The 22,148-nt window shown below is 42.9% G+C and overlaps 1 protein-coding gene across 1 annotated transcript in view; it reads right to left on the reverse strand.

Annotated features, from left to right (window-relative positions):
• The window catches only part of PPL (periplakin), a 46,572-nt gene extending 26,201 nt beyond the window's left edge, over positions 1 to 20,371 (reverse strand). Inside the window, exon 1 of the mRNA XM_089540924.1 lies at positions 20,088 to 20,371. Coding sequence (XP_089397050.1) covers positions 20,088 to 20,149 — 62 coding nt within the window. The 5' untranslated portion in view covers positions 20,150 to 20,371. The remainder of the gene's footprint in view (positions 1 to 20,087) is intronic.
• Positions 20,372 to 22,148: the final 1,777 nt, after the last annotated feature.

The raw sequence follows: 22,148 nt of genomic DNA on the forward strand, positions 1-22,148 counted from the left end.
AATTTATAATGGCATACCTGCCATTCTCTCATTGCAGACACTGGGAATTTTGTGTGTTAGTGGTTCAGTGAAAACACTGGAAAGTGGTTCTGAGAAGATTGCTCTGGTGAAGCCGCCTTGCTCTATGGACAGCATGTTCTCTACTAAGTAACAACCTCTTTTTGCCTTATCTATCAAATGCTGCCTCTTTCCCAAGCATGCATCCTTCCAGAGACTGAATCACAGCTACTTTGCCTGACAGTTTCGACAGGAAAGGAAACAGAGTTCCATATCCGGACTGGAACAACCAGACGAGCCAAATGAAGGCAGCGGGGGAATGACAGGTCTTGGCAAGACTGGCAAGATTGGCCAGAGGAACAGTGCGCAGCAACATTCCTGGAGTTCGTGAACATGGGAACCTCTCACATCCCCAAGGTTTGTGCTGGCCTGAGGTCATTTTTCTAAATGATGCCAGCGAATGCCTTCTGATACATGTTTCTAAATCAGAGATGTAATTCTCCATTAATTTTGTTTGTAAAGGAAGCAACAAATAATTTTAGCAAGCTTCTCCTCGACTTGACAAAGTGTGTGTGTGTGTGTGTGTGTGTGTGTACATATATATATAGTTTTTTATGACTATGGTCCAAAACACACTGCAAAAATAATCCAGTTCGAGACCGCTTTAACTGCCCTGGCTCAGTGCTAGGGAATATTGGGAATTGTAGTTCATTGTGGTACCAGAGCTCTCCAACAGAGAAGACTAAATGTCTCCCAAATGCATTAAGCCAGGGCAGTTGAAGCAAGTCTCCAAACTGGATTATTTCTGCAGTGTGTTTTGGACCTATATTCTCAGTTTGGGACTTATTTATTCTGAATAAAATTCACACATGGGGGGGGGGGGTGTTCCACAGAAAAATGCATTTTGTGCACAGAAAACAATGCTTCTGCACAAAAATGTTATTTTTTGTCTAGACAATGTTGGTTCCTGCAAAGAGAATGGTGTTTTCTGCACAATGCAGAGATAAGTGAATTTTTCGCAGAGTAAGCCCTGCTCTGCAGAAATTCTCATCCCTCCACAATTCTCTTCAGCAACTGAGTTACTGCACTGAGCAATGCCAACCCTAGGGATGCCAGTGGTTCGCCATGTTTGCCCAAGTGCATATTTTCCCACTGGGTTTTGCCCCACCTTTGGAGCATCCCATTTCATTTTATGTTCATTTTGGTTGCTTTAACTCCAGGCTTGGCTTCTGTCACTGCAGCTCTTCTCCATCAACAAAGGCCTGCTATTTCAGCCATGCCTTGTGCATCAACAGCAAATGAACAGTATTGTAGAAAAGACAATAGCCGCTCAGTTTGCCTTTCAGACCTTGCCAGGCGGGCAAAATGATACTGCTGGCTTCTAATCTGCGGACAGCTGAAAAACAAAACCTCCTGTAGTAGCTTTGCTGAAAAGACTGCAGGTGCCAAATTGATTTATACAAATGCAACCTGCAATAAAATGTGGTGTCGACTGCTCCAGCCAGCCAGGTGAATATGTCTTCTTCTGGGATTGTTTTTATTAATAGCAATCATCATCATCATCATCATCATCATTGCTCACCTTTTTCCCAGACTGGGACTCAAAGCGGTTTACAACAATTAAACACTCCCCAAATTTCTAACATTGCAGTTAGTTCAAATTTCAAATGAGCCTTTAGAAATAGTTTAGGCATCCTAAGAGAAAAGTGAGGCAAAGTGACCAAGGAAGACAAACATAGCAAATATAAGGGTTTCAGGTGTGAATGATTTTCATTGTCACACTCTCTCTCTCTCTCTCTAGAAATTATGGGACTGAACAAAAACTGGAAGCAGAATTCTTACTTAGGAGGCAATCTTCCAGTTTTATCCCCCGGTAGCTATACTGTGGTCTTCTTTCAATATACTTTGTTCCGTTTGCCACAGTTTTCTATCTCTCTCCTCCAAACATTCTGTGGCTATTGATCGCATCTAGTCCTCAGGTTGCCCTTTTAGGCTAATTTTTCCATTTTAAAAATTGTACTTCTGCAAACTTCGGGCATCCTTTAAGCTTCGTCATATTGTTGGTAATTGCATCAAGTCAGCTTTGACTTATGGTGACCTTATGGATGAGAGACTTGCAAGATACCCTGTTAATAACAGCCCTGCTCAGGTCTTGCAAATTCAAGGTTATGGCTTCCTTGGTTGACTCAATCCACAAATGGAGTCCTTCTCTTTCCCTACTGCCTTCTACTTTGCTTCCTTATATACTTCCCTTTATCTTCCTTCTCAGCCTCATTTGACTACATGTGGTCCAGCAGGTAGAGTAATGAATATATATCCTGTGCTATTAATACAGGACAGATGACAACGTTTTGCCACATATTGCTGCAGGGCAGATAGCATCATCTTAACACTGCTGTCACAAAAACACATCTTCCATTATTTCATTCCATTCACCGTACACTTGTCCGTATGGAAACATCTTGGACTAATTCTCTAATATGGCTGCCCTCCAAGTAAGGAGCCCATACACAATTCAAGAAACAGACCTTTAAAAGCCATGCAGAAATCCTCAAATGGAGTGGAGAGGTTAGCAGTTATGCCGGCTGTTGGGTTCTGGGAGCTGTCATAAAAAGTAACTTTTCCAAGCTCTGATAGGGACCAGTATAGTGGGCCTTAGGACCAGTATAGTGAATCTTGGGGTTGCCGGAGAACTGCCACGGAAGGGACCTATCACACAAAGGCAGTAATGGAATAGCAGCGAGACTGAGAGCCTATTGACAGGTTTTGCCCGTCAATGGAAAGGCTCACAACAACTAACGGAAAGCAGGGTGCCAAGCAGGACCGGCATCATGTCAGGTGAGAAGTACTGGCCAAATACACTTTGATCCTGTTAAAATTCTGCTTTTCAGCCTCATGTAATAAAGTCCTAAATTGACAATTAAAGTTACCGTATTCCTCATCCCAACTGTTAATTGCCCTTTGGGGCAAAACATATAATTCTGTTTTCTCCAGCAAGGTAAAAAGTAGCCAATGGAGATTTTAAACAAGGAAGGGAAAGGGTCATTTTTCACTCAGCCAAGGCCAGGACTCAGATTTAACAATATTTCCTAATTTAAAATAAAACACACATGGGGGGAAACACTGTTCGGTCCCAAATCTGTCTCACGATATTTATCCCATGTTTGAATGGCAGCAGTAAGGAAGCGGATGTCAAAAAAAGACTTTGAAACGGGACCCAAAATAACTTTTGCATTACAGATGTAGGAAAGGCAAAATCCATGGAGAAGGGGGGGGGGGTCTTTCAATAGGAATTATTCTTGCACCTTGCGAGAGCGGTGGATATTATAATGTCTTGTTTTCTCTTGCAAGAGCTGCATAGAGTCTTTGCAATGTTGTTGTTCACCACAATGACACGGTTGCCGTGAGCTATGAAGGTTAAACTGGTTTGGCGATACTGGTTTACAGGTGGAGCGAGGAGACGCCCAGGGTCTAGCTCAGAGTATTAGATTCTAAGAGTCCCTTGAAATTATGGGTATGTTGTTGTTGTTGTTGTTGTTGTTGTTGTTTGAAAAAAGATTTCTTACTCCTAGCAAACAGGGCATTCTGATTTCTGGTATTTCCGTTCCATGAGCCTTAACTCATAATCCCAAATGTATCGTTGCTTACACCCATTCAAAATATGCAGCCGGTATTACTGGAATAGTCTCCAAAACAAAGAGAACTGTATTCAGGCTAACATCTACCAGATGATTGGTTTTCAGTGTAGTTTTAAACCCGTCAACTTGAACGTAAGCTCTATTGGTATTAATGGATTCTATTTCTGAGTCAACAACTGGGCCAACAGAGAGCAAATATCAGAAAGGTCGTCTTTAAAAGCAGAGAAGCAGCAAGTGGTTGGTTAGAAGGAGAACTGGGGGAGATTACTTTTTTGGACTACAGCTCTGAGAATCGCCAGCCAATATCTTCACTGGCCCTGATGGATAGGTGCTTCTGAAAGCTGTAATCCAAAAAAGTAACTTTTCCAGCACTGTAAGGCAGCTATAAAATAGAGACTTGGAGGGCTTCTGGTCTTAAGGATAGAACTCAGGAGCAAAAGCCATCAGGTCCCAAAACATGAGTATGACAGACCATGGTTAAGGGAGGTGATCTATGGTTTCATGTGACGTCTTAACTCACAATATGCAACACTGCCCAACCAGAACCATGGTTTTGAGCAGGTGCAAAACAAGGTTTATGCGAACAACGATTGGAATACCTAACAATGGGACTATACCTGAACTGGCAGACTAAGGTTATGGCTGTTGTTCTTTCCCTTAAAGCTGGAGATGGCTTTCTCTTGAGGCTGGAGGGCTAAGCAATGCAAAAATAAGCCAGACCAGCAGCTAAAAACTATACTTTTCCCAGTTGTTTGGCAGTTTAAATCCTGGTTTGGGTTCTCTACTCTGGTTAGTGCAAACTGCGGTGCAACTGATTTCTTGTTGGGATTCCATCTGTCAATATTTTGAATGTTTACTATAAAATGTTTCTTCTCTTTCTTTCTTTCTTTCTTTCTTTCTTTCTTTCTTTCTTTGTTTTCAGCTAGTCTCTGTTGCATTCTTTCGTTTTGATTAGTTGTGCTGATTATAAATGTCTTTTCTGGCACAACCTTCAATGACTTTGCTGTGTTGTAAAGGCTGTGTGCCATACGCCCAGCCCACACTGGATTGCAACTCCCATACCTCTTGGACTATAGTTCCCAGAACTCCCTTAACAAACATGGAAATTCCAGGCCAGAAGACATGCTGGCTGGAAGTTCTGGAAATTATGGTCCAAAAAGTAATTGTGTTCCAGCTTGCTTTTTACTATAACTTGGGACTCATGTTGTAGTGCAAAAAAGCAAAGTTTCTAAGGCCTGGCCTTGTATCTGGTGATCCTCAACAGCGGTTCCCAACTTGTGGGTCGCAACCCCTTTGGAGGTCGAATGAGCCTTTTATAGACGTTGCCTAAGACCATCAGAAAACATCAGAAAATTACAGTTATGAAGTAACAACAAAAATAATTTTATGGTTTGGGGTCACCACAACATGAAGAACTGTATTAAAGGGTTGTGGCATTAGGAAAGGTTGAGAACCACTGCTCTAGAAATTAAAAGCAATGGTTAAAAGGCTTAGAGAAACAGACAGAAAAGAGCTGGATTTGTGGTGAGATGATGTTTTGCATGTGAATTCCATATATTCACTACTCAGTGGGACGTTGTGGAAATGGAAATTAAAAGAATGACATTTACAAGGTTTGCTCTCTCCGTTGACACCTGTGTGGAGGCACAATGGTGAATGACAGTGTGAGCCCAACTCTTGAGTGAAAGCAATAGGAACTGAGCTGCTAATAAAAGACAGATGTCGCATAAGGCCATTAAAAAGCTAAGATGGTGCCAACATCCATTTGGCTGTTTTTCTTCTCATTAAAACTGTAGGCCAGGCTATTCTTGGAGGGGGGTCAAGGGACCTGTTTATTTCCTTGGAAGGACACCATAGGCCTTGCTTGTTTATGCCAGGGTACGGGTGGAGTAACAACTCGGATCTCATGTCAAAGAATGCTGGAGGCCATTCAAGGCAATTACTCATCCTATCCCACTAGAAACTACTAATCGTATGTTAAATACACTTTGCTGTGGTGTTTGGCTTTCTCCCCACCCATCCTCTGCCATTCTCAGAAAGAAACCTGAGTGATGTTAGTAAGGATAGTAGTAGTTTTATTCCTATTACAGACGGAAAACCAAGACTGAGAACTAGTGGCCTGGGCAAAGCCATAGAAGCAAGACTTCATAATCTACCATCAATTCGATTTATCGGATTACGGTGAACATTGTACGGATGCATTTATTCTACAGGGAAAGACAACTTGGATAAAAAGTCCTAAGGTCTACCTTCTGTCATCTGAAACCCTTCTCTTGTTGCCTCTACCGCTGCTGACAAATAAGGGAAATCCATTTTACAAAATCCATTTCCATCCAAGGAAAATGCATTTGACAAAAGAATCTTTCTTTGCACAAGGAGACGTCTGGAACATTCCTTCAGGTAGCAAAACATTTCCAAAGTAATACGAGATACTCAACCCGAAGGAGGATCAGATCAAGAAGATAAGCTTTGTACCTGGTTATTTGCTTGCTTCTTTTATATAGCAATAGCATTCCCCAATCTAGCATGCTTGGCTACAATGCCTTTATTGGATGAGGAGGATGGGAGTTGTAGTGTATACAGTCCATCTGGAAGGTTCTGGGTTGGGGAAAGGTAGATGTTCTAACTCCCTTGCAATTTCATCTAGAATTCCTCTTGATGTGAAGCCATGTAGCTGCTAAAAGAAAAACTATAGTGGGACAAATTATAGCCCTGAGGTTTTGTCTACAACAAAAAATCCACCTGGGTGATATGCTGGCTTTGCAAACTTAATGCCCATCTACACGCAAACATGGTGCAGAACACGGAACAAGACGCAGCAAGACATCAAATCTAGTGTCAGGCTTTGTGTTATAAAAGGATGTTTGTCCTACGCTTTCCACACTGCCTCAAGTGCATACGTATTTGCAAAGAAAGTTCATTAGTCTGGTTAATAATTGACAGCTTTCCTAATATCTCAGTCCTCTTTAATAACACACACACACACAAACACACACACACACACACACATAAATATAACAATGGAAGGAGCTTTATGGGACGTTTCACGATGCCTTCACAGTTCTGCCAGCAAGAAAGAGGGCAGAGAGGAGAACAGTGTTCCATGGGGATTGAGGAAGGGAAGAGAAGAAGAGAAGGAGGTCTTTGCGTCGGCCAACTCCCAGAAATGTAAGAAACGAAGAGCCTCCTAGACCTGTATTGCAGCGATTGGAGGCTCCCCCACCCACTCACTCCTGTTACCAAGAGGAAAAGAGGCAAGAAAAACCACAGCGTCCTTACAGGTACAGCTGAGCACCTGCCACCAGGTATGAACGGCACGTGAAGAACAAGAAGGAATCTGGAGAAGTCAACCCAGGCACATTCCAAACATAGTAAATCTTTAGACTGCGGGCATTTGTCCAACAGTATACACGCACCATAAACGCTAGGAAAGGTGGAGCGAAGTAGAAAGAGAGGAAGGACACACACTAGATGGATGGACTCCATTGAGGGGGTCACAGGTATGAATCTGCAAGAACTAAAGGACACTAGTAGTGGCTGGGAGTCCTGGAGATGTCTCATCCACAGGGTCACCATGAGTCAAGATCAACTCGAGGGTGGTTAACAACAACAACAACAGACATACACCTACTTTAGTCTAGCTACCTAAAAGATCCTGTGCAATGTAGTGTTTACACTGGCATCTTAACCCTGGTGAGACTGGGGCGCATCTGCACTGCGGAAATAATGAACGTTGACACCACTTTGATTGCTATGTCTCCATTCGATGGAAGGTTAGCATTTGTAGTTTGTTGTGGCACCAGAGCGCCTTGACAGAGAAGGCTAAATATCCCACAAAACTACAAACCCCAGCACTCCATAGCATTGAACCATGGTAGTGAAAGCAGTGTCGAACTGCATCAGTTCTGCGGTGCAGATCAGATCTTTGTTGTTGTGTGCCTCCAAGTCATTTTTGACTTACGACGACCCTGTCATAGGTTTTTATTGACATGTTTCTTCAGAGGAGTCTGCCGTTGTTATTCTCTGAGGCTGAGAGAGTGTGACTTGCTCCCCAAAAGTGGTTTGTAAATCAGAGAGATGAGCAACACCAGGCGCAACTAGCAAACCTTGGATAGAGCTTAGACTAAACATCCCAGTCTCCACAGATAAGAGTTACTCTTAATTAATTGCTTCTAATTAACTCACTTCAAATTAATTGTGTTTGGCAATAATCGGGGCTTAACCAATTATCAGTGTAATGAGAGATAGCATCACTCCTTTTGTGGTGTAATTGTCACCATGTTGAAGTTACTTTTATAATTACAGGATGCCCAACCTCATTACGCATGTTTGGCACCATAGTCTAGCAGCTTGTCACAATCTGGTTTTTGTGTCTTTCAAAGCAACTTAAAAAAAACATTTTAATATCATTTTAGTTACTGTTGAACAATAAGGAAGCAAAAAAGTTGCTTTTTAAAATGCTTTTTTTAAGTGCACGAGGGACTAAACATTTTGGTGGGCCTTGAAACTTAACTGCAACTAATTCCTTTTTAGGCCCCATTCACACTATGAAATAACTGGGTTTGGAAACCGGGTTACTTTCCAGTCATTTAGATTCGTACCAATTGTACTCGGTGCAGTTTGTGGGGAAGGGGCAACTGAAAAGCCCATTTAAACCGGTGCATTTGGCACCAGATACCTCCATTTTGATCCGGAACAGTGTCAAATGGGAACTTCAGACCGGATTAAAATGCCACAGAAAGATTTGTTGCCTTAAAACGTAGTGGGAATGGTGAGTTGATTTTGAATCAATTCACAGATGCGAATCTCTCTGTGCAAAAAATAAAACGTAAGTGTGACTGGCCCCTTAAAAAAGTAACTTTCTTAAACTCTAAACGACTGGCGCCTTTTATTTGCCCTCCTGGACCTTCTTCTCCAGTCCTCAGGTCGCAAGGGAGGAATCTCAGGGCGAGAGAACTATCTTACAGATGGAATATAAATTCAGTTAAATAAATGAATGAATCTCCAAACCCTTGTCAGAATCCAGGATCTCAACCATGGAGGCACTGAAGTTGCTGGCTCTAAATGATTAATTCACTTGTTTGGACAAAACGAAAACCAACTACAGACGTCCAAACGCAAACAATGAAATCCAGCTAGCGTTTAACCAACCTTGCTCCAGCCGTGGGCCCTATTCTGCTATTCTAAATTGTCTTTGCATGCTATTGTGTAGCAAGTCCTGTAGTTCCTCTATTAAGCCCAGTGTGAGCTCATCCTTTCATGCAGCGCTTTGTTTCCAGGACCAGAACAACAGGCACAGAGTACCTCTTTCGTTGTCTCACTTGTTTGAAATGTCTCCTTTCCATCCCTGTCTGCTTTGGTCTCCATTCTTCCTTACGCACACAAACAGATCTATGAACTCAGGATGCATCCTGCAAGAAAAGTGGGTACCAAAGCATCCTCCTTCCTCAACAATCAACATTGGATGCAAAGGATCAGGAAGTTGGTCACACTTGCCACCTTTTGCATAGGCAAAAATCATCCAAATATCAAATTTAAACCAAGAGAAAAGAAAAATAAAACTATAAACAACAAAGGCTACATACACCTTTTGGATGTTCTTTGTTTTCTCACTTTTCTAATCAGCAAATACCCAAATTTAGCAAGTGCCATGAACCCCAGCAAGAGCCAGTCTGGAGAACTGGTTTGAGTGTTGGACTAAGACTACAGACCAGGGTTTGAATCCTCCATCAGCCATGGATTCTCATTGAGTGATTCTGAGCAAGTGACACTCTCTCAGCCTCAGAGGCAGGCAAAGGCAACCTCTCCAAACATATCTTGCCAAGCAAATCCCATGATAGAGTCTTCATAAGTCAGGAAAAAACTGAAGCTATACAACAGCAGCAGCAAGAGATATGAAGCCCCAGAAAATCCTATGAAGTATAGAATCATGGAATTATAGAATTGGAAGAGACCCCAAGGGCCATCCAGTCCAACCCCATTCTGCCATGCAGGAACTCACAAACAAAGCACTCCTGTCAGATGGCCATCCAGCCTTTGCTTAAAAACCTCCAAAGAAGGAGACTCCACTGTATGTATGTATGTATGTATGTATGTATGTATTCCACTGTCGAACAGCACTTACTGTCAGGAAGGTCTTTCTATTTAGGTGGAATCTCTTTTCCTGCAGTTTGCATCCATTGCTCCATGTCCTATTCTCTGGAGCAGCAGAAAACAAGCTTGCTCCCTCCTCAATGTGACATCCCTTCAAATGCTTAAACAGGGCTATCATATCGCCTCTTAACTGTCTCTTCTCCAGGCTAAACATACCCAGCTCCCTAAGTCATTCCTCATAGGGCATGGTTTCCAGACCCTTCACCGTTTTGGTCACCCTCCTCTGGACACGCTCCAGCTGCTCAAAGTAATCTCTATGTACATCAAGTACCTGGTTCTGGGGCTGACGTTGCATCTTCCTTTAATTAGTTATGCAGCATGGCCTTAAGTAAGGCGACTCAGAGGTAAGCTGCATGGCATCAAATCTGAATTGCTCTCTAGCCGCTAGAGTCTCCTGACTGAGCTCAGTACTGCAACCTTAGCAAGTACAATATGTTCATGGTAATCGGGAATATCACCATGCAAAGGGATCTTCTAGCACCTCTGAGATCAACTGAGCAAAAGGTGCTCTGTAGCCGAAGCATTTGAGGATGGAGCCTTGTTTTGAATGTGAGTCCAAAAAAATTCATTGCACACCATCATTAGGAAGGGGAAACATCCTCCCATTAGTGCCACAATGGTACCCGCAGTGGTATTTATTCCATGGGTTCAGGGAATGGGGAGAATATTTGGTTTTGATCTCTATATTGGTTGAGAACACATCCTTTTTGCATTTTAAAAAAAACCCTTTATGTAAACCTTGCATCCTTTCTTGTGGATCTTTCTAGTCTTAAGTCCCTTTGAGACGGCTTTTGTGATGGTAAGCCATGCTTACGTTGAATGAGTCAGATACTAACTGTGGGAAGGGAGATGCTACAGGCTTATAAAGCAAAGAAAGCATTATCCAACTGGAATTGCTGAAAGGCTGGGAAAAATGTGCCATGTTTGAGTTTGAGCTCAGAACAACAATTTTCACCTACTTTGCAGGAATGTTGTAAGATCAGACAGGAGATTGAGACTTGCTCAAAGCAAGCCAATGCAATACACAGCTATGTGGAAATCTTTTGCCATGTCCAAGGTGGCTCCTTTGCCACATCCAAAAGGTGCATGCCAACCACCAGAACATCATGACAGCAATAAACAACAAAATGTTGCCTCAAATATTTGGGTAATTGGTTTATTTTTTGTCCTTGCATCCTTTTTTTTTTAAGATGGCAAGGGGACTATGATGCTACAAAGCAGAAACGGCATGCTTTCATGGTCAGTAGATTGGTTCTTGTTGTTGAAAAATATTAGTATTCTCAGTGGGATCAAAAAATAACAGAAGCCTATATTAAACCTCAACCCTTCCATGCCCCAGAGACATTGGGATTATTACCGAGGTGGAAAATATCCTATATTTCACTTAGGATGCATCCGCACTGCAGGGGGAAAAATCCAGTTTGACACCACTTTAATGGCCTGGCTCAATGCTATGGAATTCTAGGAATTGTAGTTTTGCAAGACATTTAGCCTTCTAGGACAGAGAGCTCTGGAGCCACAACAAATGACCACTCCCAGAATTCCATAGCACTGAGCCAAGGCAGTTAAAGTGGTGTCAACCTGGATTAGTTCTGCAGTGCAGATGCAGCCTGCTTTAAAAGTATCCTGCTGCATTAAGGTTAATTCGCTGAAGCCTAAAGACGATGAGCAAACCTTCTTATCGGAGAGGCATCGATGATGCAAACCCAGCTGCTGCATGTTAACATGACTATTGTTTTTCTAAAAAAGCAAAGAACAGGTGGCTGTTCACCTTCTTCCCATCGTTCCATTGAGGTTTTTGGTATCAACACAAAGCAGGCTGAAAACAAACTTAAGGGCTTGTTTCATCTTGTCATAGACACAATGCATTATGAGCCTGTCTGCGGAAGGGGTGGGTGCAGATGTTGCAATGAGTTTGACAGAAAGAACTTGAGCCTAAATAACAATAATAATAACAACATGTTAGGGAAAAAACGAAACTGACCAATATGTCCTCCCAGCTTTCAGCTCCAGGTGACATCAGGCTAGTCATCATCATTCAACCTGATCTCCCTCGCAGGCTTGTTGTGAGGGTAAAGGGGGAAAAGGAGACCTGTGCACATTGCCTCGAGATCACTCAAAGTTGGGGTACATATCCTTCAACTCTCTCGATTTGGCTGGAACAGTTTCGATTAATCCTCTGCCATCCCACTCTTTCAGCTGCTTCTAAAATGCCCCAGTTTCTCCAGCCTCCTCCCACTTTCCCTCTTTGTCCTGGTTGCTGCAAAATGAATTCAAAGTGCAAAAAAGACTATGGCATCACTAATATTTGATTCTGTCGCAGAAGGACAGAGCTGTTGTTCTGAGCCGAAACTCAAATGCAGCATATTTTTTTCAGCCTTCCAGATCTCTTAAAGCCCCTTCGCCCTGCAGTGATACACTATTAATCTATAGATTCCCCCAAGAACTGCTTTCAAAACGCAAATGTAGTTGAATTACTAAACAGTTATTAATGAGGGAGAAGAGACAAGTTAGTAGAGGTTGCAGCAGTTTGCTTTTGCTTTAGCCATCTGGGAAGGGCAGGATTGAGTCCATTAACTCAACTACTTTTGCGTTTTGGATGCGGTTTTTCAGGGACTCTATGGAATAATAGTGTATAGTTGTGTAGGGTGAAGGGGCTTTAAGTCTCAGTGACCTTGCTTGTTGGTCAGTCAATGTCCTTCTTTTGTTGCAGGTAGCCCAGGTGAGCTATCAAAAGTCAACTTGCTTCTTGATAGTGGCATACATGCTTATCTTTTAAACTTGGAGCCAGGGTCAGGGGCAACAGCAAGGTGTGTTAACACTTCATGCTATGCCATGCTATGCGTCTTCTTACATGTTGGCTACTGTGCTCTCTCAAGGTGGTATCTACTGTATTCAGAATAAGTATACTCCACAGTTGAGAGCCAGCAAAGGTTTGAGTGTTGGACTTTGGAGGCCAAGGTTTGAATCCCTGCTGAGCCATGAACTCACTGGGTGACCTTACACAAGTCACACACTCTCAGCCTCAGAGGATGGCAATGGCAGACCCCCTCGGAAGAAACTTGCCAAGAAAACCCCATGATAGGTTCACTTTAGGGCCTCCATACGGCGGAAATGACTTCAAGATACACACCGACAACATACACCACATTTACTGTATACATATTTGCCCTATTTACATGGCCACTCATGAAAAGATCTTCTAGATGGCCTCCCTTCAGAACTGTCATATTGGAGGTGGCATATAATAAAACAAAGCAACATTGCATTTTAAAAAGAAATGGTTTAAAATGGGCCATCGGTCTGAGCTGTTTGGTCTATCGTTCCTCCATTATTTTTGCCATTTACCATAGTTCCCCCCTCATCCATCTGAACTTTAGGGCGAACCCAAACACTTATAGCTGCCAGCACTTTGTAAGTTCTTTTGCATCCTTTTCCTCTGCTTTGTCCTTTACATCCTTTGTTATGAGCCCCTATCTGATGCCGTCATTCTGGCCCCAGAATCTGCCCTCAACGTATACATGAGATTGACTTATAGTCAAGTATATATGGTGATGATGGTGCGGATGATGATGATGGAGACGGAGGACTACATCTCTTTCAAGTATACAGTTTTAGCACTTTTGATGCCACTTTAGCTGCCATGGCTCCTTCCTATGGAAATGCCATAGGAATTTAGTTTGGAAACTCCATAGGATATTTGTCATATAGTTCCAAGAATGAAATGACAAATCCTAGCATCCCATAATGGAATGGAATGGAACTTTACTGGCTGCATCCTCACTGTAGAAAGAATCCAGTTTGACACTGGTTTAACTGCCATGTCTCAATGCTATGGAATTCAGAGAATTATAATTTGTTGTGGCACCAGAGCTCTCCGACAGAGAAGGCCAAATATCTCACAAAACTTCCATTCCCAGTATGCCATAGCATTGAGCCATGGCAGTTAAAGTGCTTTCAAACTGCATTAATTCTCCAGTGCAGATGCAAGTAAATACGTAGTAGGTTGCTAACGTAGCCACTAAGCAGCACCACCATGTCCTCCTTCAAAACAACAACTGGCTGAGAAGGAAAAGGTGACATTAATTTCTTCGGTCTCCAACTACAGTCCAGGAATTCGCACTTGGCATCCGACACAACAGTCCTGGGCAGGTTTCGCTTCATTTTTTCCCTCCTATGAGCAACCCTCTTTGGAATTGTTTTTTTTTTTCCCCTCTTGTTTTTATATGTTCAGAAAACACCGTGTGCTGAGCCCCATTAAATTACAGCTTTGTTTGCAACCGGATTATTTGCAGGTTGAAAATGCAGGGTGCATTACAGCACTTCCTGCCAACCATCTCCTCTTCAAGGAGAGGAAAACCAGATCAGCGATAGGCATTTGCTCCCAAACATCCTTCAGTGGTAATCTTGCAACAACATACAGCAATTCAAGTTGCCCAAAGGTAAAAAGCAATCGCCTACTATAACAACAGCATGGCACAGTGGTTTGAGCATTGGACTAGGACTCTGGAGACCATTTGGTTCCCAGTTCGGCCATGAAACCCACTGGGTGATGTTGGGTTAGTCGCACTCTCTCAGCCGCAGGGGAAGGCAATGGAAAGCTTCCTCTGAACAAATCTTGCCAAGCAAACCCCATGGCCTTAGAGTCGTCATAAGTCGGAAACGACTTGAAGGCACACAACAACAACAACAACTAACAAATGCTCTTATTGCTGAAAATATGGAAGTTCCAACATCATCACATTACATGAGCGGACAGACTATGAGAGTATCTGCATTACGCAGTTATTACAATGTGATCGCGGACTTCAACTGCCTAGGATTTGTAGTTTGGGAAGGACCTTGCCATTCTTGCTGAGAGAGCTCTAATATTGTAGTTCACACACAAAGAGGCTATATGAAAGAGGGAGAGAACCAGCATTCAATATGCTGTTTTATGTATTTGCCATTCAAATTGGAAATCCAGACGAAAGATGGTCTCGCATCACACCTGTAGGATCCAATGCCAGTTTCATTTTTAGATGGGGCAGATTTGGGAGGAAGAGAGAGAATCATTTATTTTAAAAGGATGTTGAAGTCGTGTCATAAAGATGCCATCTCCTGTAGTACTGACATCTTTAAAATCTCTCTAGCACTTCTGATCTGCCTTCTTGTATCATTTGCCTCACTCAGAGCCTTAGGAAGAGCAGCCTTTTCATGGACTTAATCTGGAAGCGCTGGGTGCATAACAGAACCTGGACCTATTCCAGTTTCCCTTTCTTGCTACAATGAGTCATTTAGAAAAATGAATGGCAATTTGCCTATAAAATTTAAGCGTCTTTTCCATCCCCAGCAATATTTTGGATGCACATGTGTGCGTGTGTCACGCAGTGCTCTTTTCCAACTATGGCACATTTATTAATGCCATGACAGTGGAGCAAACATGTCACATAATTGATAACAAGGTTGCCTTTAACTAACCCAAGACACCCAAATGAAGCAGGTAATGTATCCTCTCTCCATCATAACTTGACTTCGAGGGCAGCAAAAGTATGACCTGCTTCATTTCAGTGCGACTGGCACAGGAGCAAGGCCAGGAAGAAAGCTGCAACCTTAACAACCTGTTTAGACAAACTGTGTTTGGAATTGTGGGGAGGGGGCAATACAAACAGTTTCTGTTATTTCTGCATTTAGCATTAAGCAGAAAGTGGGACTGGATTGCCTTGAGGTGAATTCCAAGTACTCTGCAATCCTGTACGTTTTCTCACTTGCAAAACCAAAATAAAGCAGGAATGGAAGCAATAACAAATGTGTATACAGAACACAACTTGGGAAAGTCCAAAAAGGAGTTGTTTGCACTGTAATTCCCAGAATTCCCTAGCCATCTTGGCTATTGGTGATGCAGTTCAGCTGTAGTCCAAGCAAGTCACTTATCCCAGCTCCAATCTGGGCACAGAGATATGAAAACCCCATCCATTCATGCTCTTAGTCGCTTCAAATTCTCCTTTCCCATTCCTCCTGATGACTTTTGGAGCTTGTTTTGTTAGATGCTAGGTGTTTGGTAAGGACTTCTTTGGACACCACCTATCATTACTAAAGGCCTTTATAATACTTGCTTTCAAATGGCTTTAAGTCACCGAGAGCTGTCCTGAGAGGATGTTTTCACCTGAAACCCCAAATTATTTAAAGTACATACATAGGTTTTTAAAGAAATGCATCATCACAAGCAAACATGCTGGCAGGATGCATCCAGTCCACACACCCCTTTCATAACTACAGGGACAGACAAATATTCAACAGGTAGCCATGTTAATCCAAAAAAACAGGATCTTGTAGCACCTTTGAGACCAACTGAAAGAAAGAAGCTGGTAGCATAAGCTTTCATAGACTTGAGTTTCCTTCCTTGCAAGAGGTCATGCTACCACCTTCTTTCTTTCCATTGGTCTCAAAGGTGCTACAAGATTCCTTTGCCTACATTGAACAGGTAGATGGTTTCCCAGCATGGAAACACAGAATTGTACCTCTTGAACCGTTCCCAAATAGACAACCATATTGTGGAAGAGAAGAAGAGATGGCAATCTTTGGTAGGTGTCCTGTGGCCTTAGCGGTAAGGGAGATAAAACTCTACACCTGGATTGTGCCAAATACATGATCATTACAAAAGACAGTGATCCTTCCAAGACAAAATGAAACTCCAAAACAGGGACGTAGCCAGGATTTTGGGAAGGGGGGGGGGGGCAGACTAAATGCTACCATTATAATGGGGCTTGGGTGCAGCGGCGCGGCGGTACACACTATTCGTTTTATCTAACGGAAGGGGGGGGTCTGGACCCCAAGAACCCCCCCCCCCCCTTGGCTACGTCCCTGTCCAAAATGATCTGGTATACAAAGTCCATCCTGATTTTCTCCAAATCTGTCATCTTACCCATTCAAGCAATATCCAACCCTCTACCCAGCCACTCTGGGAAAATGGGAATAGCGGGATGTTCCCAGCATCATTTTGTTTCCATGCTGCAATGCTTCTTCACCTCTTGAGGACCCACTACCTCCAGATTTAAACCACCCTAAGCACTGCCATTCTTGTCCTGAGTTTGGAAATCAAGCAGGGCCAAAACTTGCACACACATTTGAAGGCTGGCTTATGGAAATCCCTGGCATCCTGGGAGGATGAAGCATGTCACACCAAACTTGCCCTGGCCAAGATTTCAGATGGTTCGTTCTGAATTAACAACAGAACTAATGAACAACATAAGTATATTGGTAACAAATGCATTGAGAGAAGAAGTTCAGCTCCAAGTCTCTCCACCCTCTGGCTGCGTTTCCATAACAAATGCTCTGGAACAAGGGAGAACACAGTGCCCACATGGAGCATGCAATCTTGGCTCAGCTTTACAGGATTCCCTAGACAATGAAAGTTGGGGAAAGGAGGGGAGGAGGAATCCTTCAAGTTTCCAGAAAATCTGCATGCTCTGTTCCAAAGGCCGATGCACAAAGTTTCCAAATGGCCATTGGAAGGAACAGGGCTGAAGTGGCACGCAGCTTCTCTGGAGGCACATTACAGCAAATGAAGAACTCTTCTCCCTTGCTTGTATGGAAATTTGGAGTCTGCCTCTGGAGTGAAAAGATTAGATTGTGCAAACAGGGCTCAAGTTCTTCTAAAGCACTGGGACTTGACCCTTAGTGGAAGGTTTACCCAGTGCCCTGAAAGACGTATTTGCCCACAGTGCCAGCTGGGAGAGGGGTCAGACAGTCAGATGCAAAGAAAGGTGGACCAGTCTCCTGCACCTTGACAAGGGCATTTCAGGAAATGGTTTGGCAGGCAAGAGACATTGGTTGAAATTCCCACTTTTGCACAACTGTTAAAGCAACCTTATCCCCATCTGCATCCAGCTGCCCCAACTATGGATCAGAATAGTAAGGAAGTTTAGAATTCATCTGAAGCAACACTGGTTGTTTCTATTTTAATTAAGACGCATCGAGACATGTTCTTTGGAAGAAGTAGTAGATCAGGTGCGCATGCCAATATTAGAGTCAGGAGGAGGAGTAAAAAAAAACAGAGAAAGAGGGTGATGAAGCCACACCCGGAGAGATTAAATTCTGGAATGTGCCAACAACAACCTCAAACAAACTAGACTGAAGAGGGAAATTAAAAGGGTGTTATCATGTTCGCATTTCCCTGGCTGGTAGCACTGTTGCGCACAGCATAATACAATCCTAGCAAGACAGGATGCGAAACAAGAGGAATCCAGAGCTCACTCTGTCGCCTGTACCAACGCAATCACCTGGTTCAGTGAAGAAGTTTCCTTTTTGGACTATACCTCCCAGAATCCCCCATGATCCTTGGTCATTGTGGCTGCGGGGTTCTGGGAGTTGTAATCCCCAAAGGGAACTTTCCCAAGCTCTGAAAATCATGTGTCAGACAGTACATTCAAGCTTATAGAAAATGTCTTTCACACACCTGTCGATAACCCTAGACCGCCCATGTGTAGAGAGCTCCTGTAGCACCTTTGAGACTCATGGAAAGAAAGAAATTGGCAGCATGAGCATTTATTGAAATGTATTGTAACCCACCTTGATCCATATGGAGAGGCGGGATATTATTATTATTATTATTATTATTATTATTATTATTATTATTAGCTTTCCTAGACTTCAGTCTACTTCCTCAGATGCATATAGGCTGAAGTCTAGGAAAGCTCCTGCTGCCAACTTCTTTCTTTCATTCTCAAAGGTGTTATAAGATGTTTCTATATACCGATCCTACAGACTAACCAACTATATCTTTGGATCCTAGGCCACCAAATTTAAGAGAAAGTGGCATGGATTTTGTGGACAGTCACTACTGAAGACAAAAATTGCTCCGAGTCCTAATTTTTATTAATAATAATAATAATAATTAATAATTTGTTTTATTTATATACAGCTATTCCAAAGATCATTGCGGTGAACAACAAGTAAGCTAATTTCCCCCTGACAGTCTGGGTACTCATTTTAGCTCCCTCCTCGGAAGGATGCAAGCCTGAGTCAAGCTTGGGCCCTTTTGTTGGTCTTGAACTCGCAACCTTGTGGTTTTGAGTGAATGGCTGCAGTACAGGCATTTAACCACTGCACCACCAGGGCTATATGTAAAAATTAACCAAGTAAAGCTTTCTTCATCTTTCTAGGTAAAGGTAGCTTTCAGTTTCTCTGCTCTCGGACTGCCGTAAAACATAGAAAGTATCACTGTGATAACGTGGTTATAGAGTTTGTCTGGGACTTGGGGAAATCCAAATTCAATTTCTCAGCCAGCAACAAAATGCACTAGATGAACCTGGGCCAGCCACTCACTCATACCCTCTTAGGCTGCATCTGCACTCCAATAGTAATCCAGTTTGACACCACTTCAGCTGCATTGTCTCAGTGCTATGGAATTCAGGGAAATGGACCTCATGGCACCAGAGCTCTCTGACAGAGAAGGCTAAACAAAACTACAATCCTCAGAATTCCATAGGATGGAGCCATGGCAGTTACAGTGGTATCAAACTGGATCATTTCTGCAGTGTGGATGCTGCCGTAATCTAACCTACTTCACAAGTTTGTTCTCAGGATAAAGCACTGTGGGGAGGATTAAGAGAGCCCTTTTGCACATTGGAAGAAATATAGCGCATAAACGAAACAGAGCAACAACAATAACAACCTTGCTTCAAAACAAGGTTTAGTCCTGGACCACAAAAACTAGTAGCAGAGAACATGTGAAGAAGGGTATTTTGAAGGATGAATGCAAAAGTGAAGCAGTAAAGATGTTTAACTTTTTAGCACGCTTGAACCCAAACGCAGAGGATTGTTCAAATGAAATAAAGCAGCACCAGGGGGATCCTGGTAGCTATAGTCTGAAAAAAGGTAATTTCCCTAAACGTCATAGAAATGGTTCAGATATCCTGGTACGCACCTGTGTCCAGGTCTAGGAAACGGGATTCAAAACTCCACAGCCACACAAGTATGATTTATTCTACCTGTCAAAATGTAGAGAGATCTTGTAGCACCTTGGAGACTAACTGAAAGAAGTTGGCAGCATGAGCTTTCCTAGACTTCAGTCCACTTCCTCAGATGTACATAGGCTGAAGTCTAGGAAAGTTCATGCTGCCCAAAGTCTTTCTTTCAGTTAGTCTCAAAGGTGATACAAGATCTCTCTACATACTGATTCTACAGACTAACATGGCTATATCTTTAAATTCTACCTGTCAGGTGTGGTTTCTTCTACCTGGTCCTACCCACAACCAGCCTAACCAGGGACTGGATTTTACTCCACCAACAGTGCCTTACATGAAGAACAAGACTCACCTCTTCTTCTGGACAGTTGGGCTGTATTTCCCTTTGTTTCTTTTCTTGAACAGCGAATGCATAATGATAACCCCGGGGGGACTTGGCCGTTGCAGGTGAAAACTCTGGTTTCAGTGGGAGTCCAGGGAATCAGGTGCCAAGGGTTGTTGCAACTCCTCTCTCTCCCTTGGCAAAAGGATGGTGCCTCTGTCTCTTTCTTTCCCTCTTGTTGCTAGAGCAGGTTTCAAAAAGTGGCTGAATAGAGAGGAGTCAGAGCGAGCAACTGGCAGCTGCCTCAAGTCTTGTGTCTCTGCAGCACTGCTGCCAAAGAGGTGTGCGCTTCCCAGGCCAAGCTCCCTTGCAGCTACCTCCCATAGGGAGGTGGCGCTTAACAACACAACCTACCGCACATGTCATGCATGGCTCACAGGCGGAGCTCCTCTAACCCATCGTTTCCTCCTCGGCCTTTTACTGGGAGCAGAGGTTGCAAGGGGAATGTGTGCGCCTCTCTCTGGCTATATCAGTACATCTTTTCTGCCACTAGTTGGATCAGAGTGGTCAGCTTCGGCTTTGTGCCGATGCTCAAAATGTGACTTTGAAGAGCAGCCCAACAGGCAGAAATCAATCAGATGAAATTTTCCAAGCTATGATCACAGGACAGGTAAAGGTCCGATGCTAAAGTCATTGGTCTCGGGCTGCTGTTAAAAGCTGCAGCAGCCGACAGAAGCAAAGAAAGGAGCAACTTGGTGTGGGATGCTATATTAGGTTGCTAGGTCTTGAACAAGCTCCTGCAACTGCGATTTTAGTATAGGGTTTGTTGCTGTTGATGTGAATTGGCCTTGAGTTGACCACAACCCTCTGGATGAGACATCTCCAAGACCCACTATCTCCACTTTTCCTTAGGTCCTGTAAATTCAGGACTGTGAATTCCCTGATTCACCATCTGGCATCCGGGTCTTCGTCTCTTTCTACTGCCTTCCACCTTTCCTAGCATTATTGTTTTTTCCAATGAGCCATGCCTTCTCATGATGTGGCCAAAGTTCAACCGCCTCAATTTGATCATCTTGGCTTCCTGGGTGATTTCAGGCTTGATCTGATCTAGGACCCATTCCTTTGTCTTTTTGGCTCTCCATGGCATCCTCAGTATTTAGAGAGATCCTGTGGCACTGTTGAGACTAACTGAAAGAAAGAAGTTGGCAGCATGAGCTTTTGTAGACTCAGAGGAAGTAAACTGAAGTCTACGAAAGTTCATGCTGCCAACTTCTTTCAGTGAGTCTCAAAGGTGCTACAAGATCTCTCCACATACTGATTTTACAAACTAACACGGCTACATCATGATATCCTCAGCACTCTTCTCTAGCACTACATCTGAAATGAGTTGATTTTCTTCCTATCCACTTTCTTCACTATCCAGCTCTTTCATCCGTACACCATGATGGGGAATATAATGGCTTGGAAAGTGATGACTTTAGTGCATTGCTGTACAATCAGCCCTCTTTTCTCACAGACTTGAGGGCTGTGGTCTTGATAATTCATGGAGGGTTATTTTTAATGGGGCATGGCCCCATGGCACACACCCTGCGCACGCTCATTGGCACACCATTCAAGCCTATGGGCTTTCATATCAGCAAGTCTCCATTTTCACCCGGGGGGGGGGGGGTCCAGAATGGATCCCCCGTGAAAACGGAGGGCCGACTGTATATGTCTACTCTTTAGGATCTTGTTTTACATCCTTACATTATTATTATTACAGTATTATTATTATTTCTTGACTGCAATCTCTGTTCTTCTCAATGTTTGATCCAAGGCATAAGAAGTCTTTTAACTACGTCAATTTCCTCATTGTATAGATTGAACCTATGTAGATCCTCCATGATTATTATTATTGTTTTCATGTTCACCAGCAAGCTTGCCTTTACTGATTCCTCTTTGACCTTCCTTAGCAACTGTTTCATGTCAATTATATATATATATATATATATATATATATATATATATATATAAAACGATTGACTGATCAAAATTCAAGTCAATTATGTTTTCTGCTAGTATTATGGTGTCATCTGCATATCTTAGATTATT

This window comes from Sceloporus occidentalis, unplaced genomic scaffold, assembly GCF_023333645.1.
Source record: "Sceloporus occidentalis isolate IW3139 unplaced genomic scaffold, rSceOcc1.0.p SCAF_10, whole genome shotgun sequence".
Taxonomy (NCBI): domain Eukaryota; kingdom Metazoa; phylum Chordata; class Lepidosauria; order Squamata; family Phrynosomatidae; genus Sceloporus; species Sceloporus occidentalis.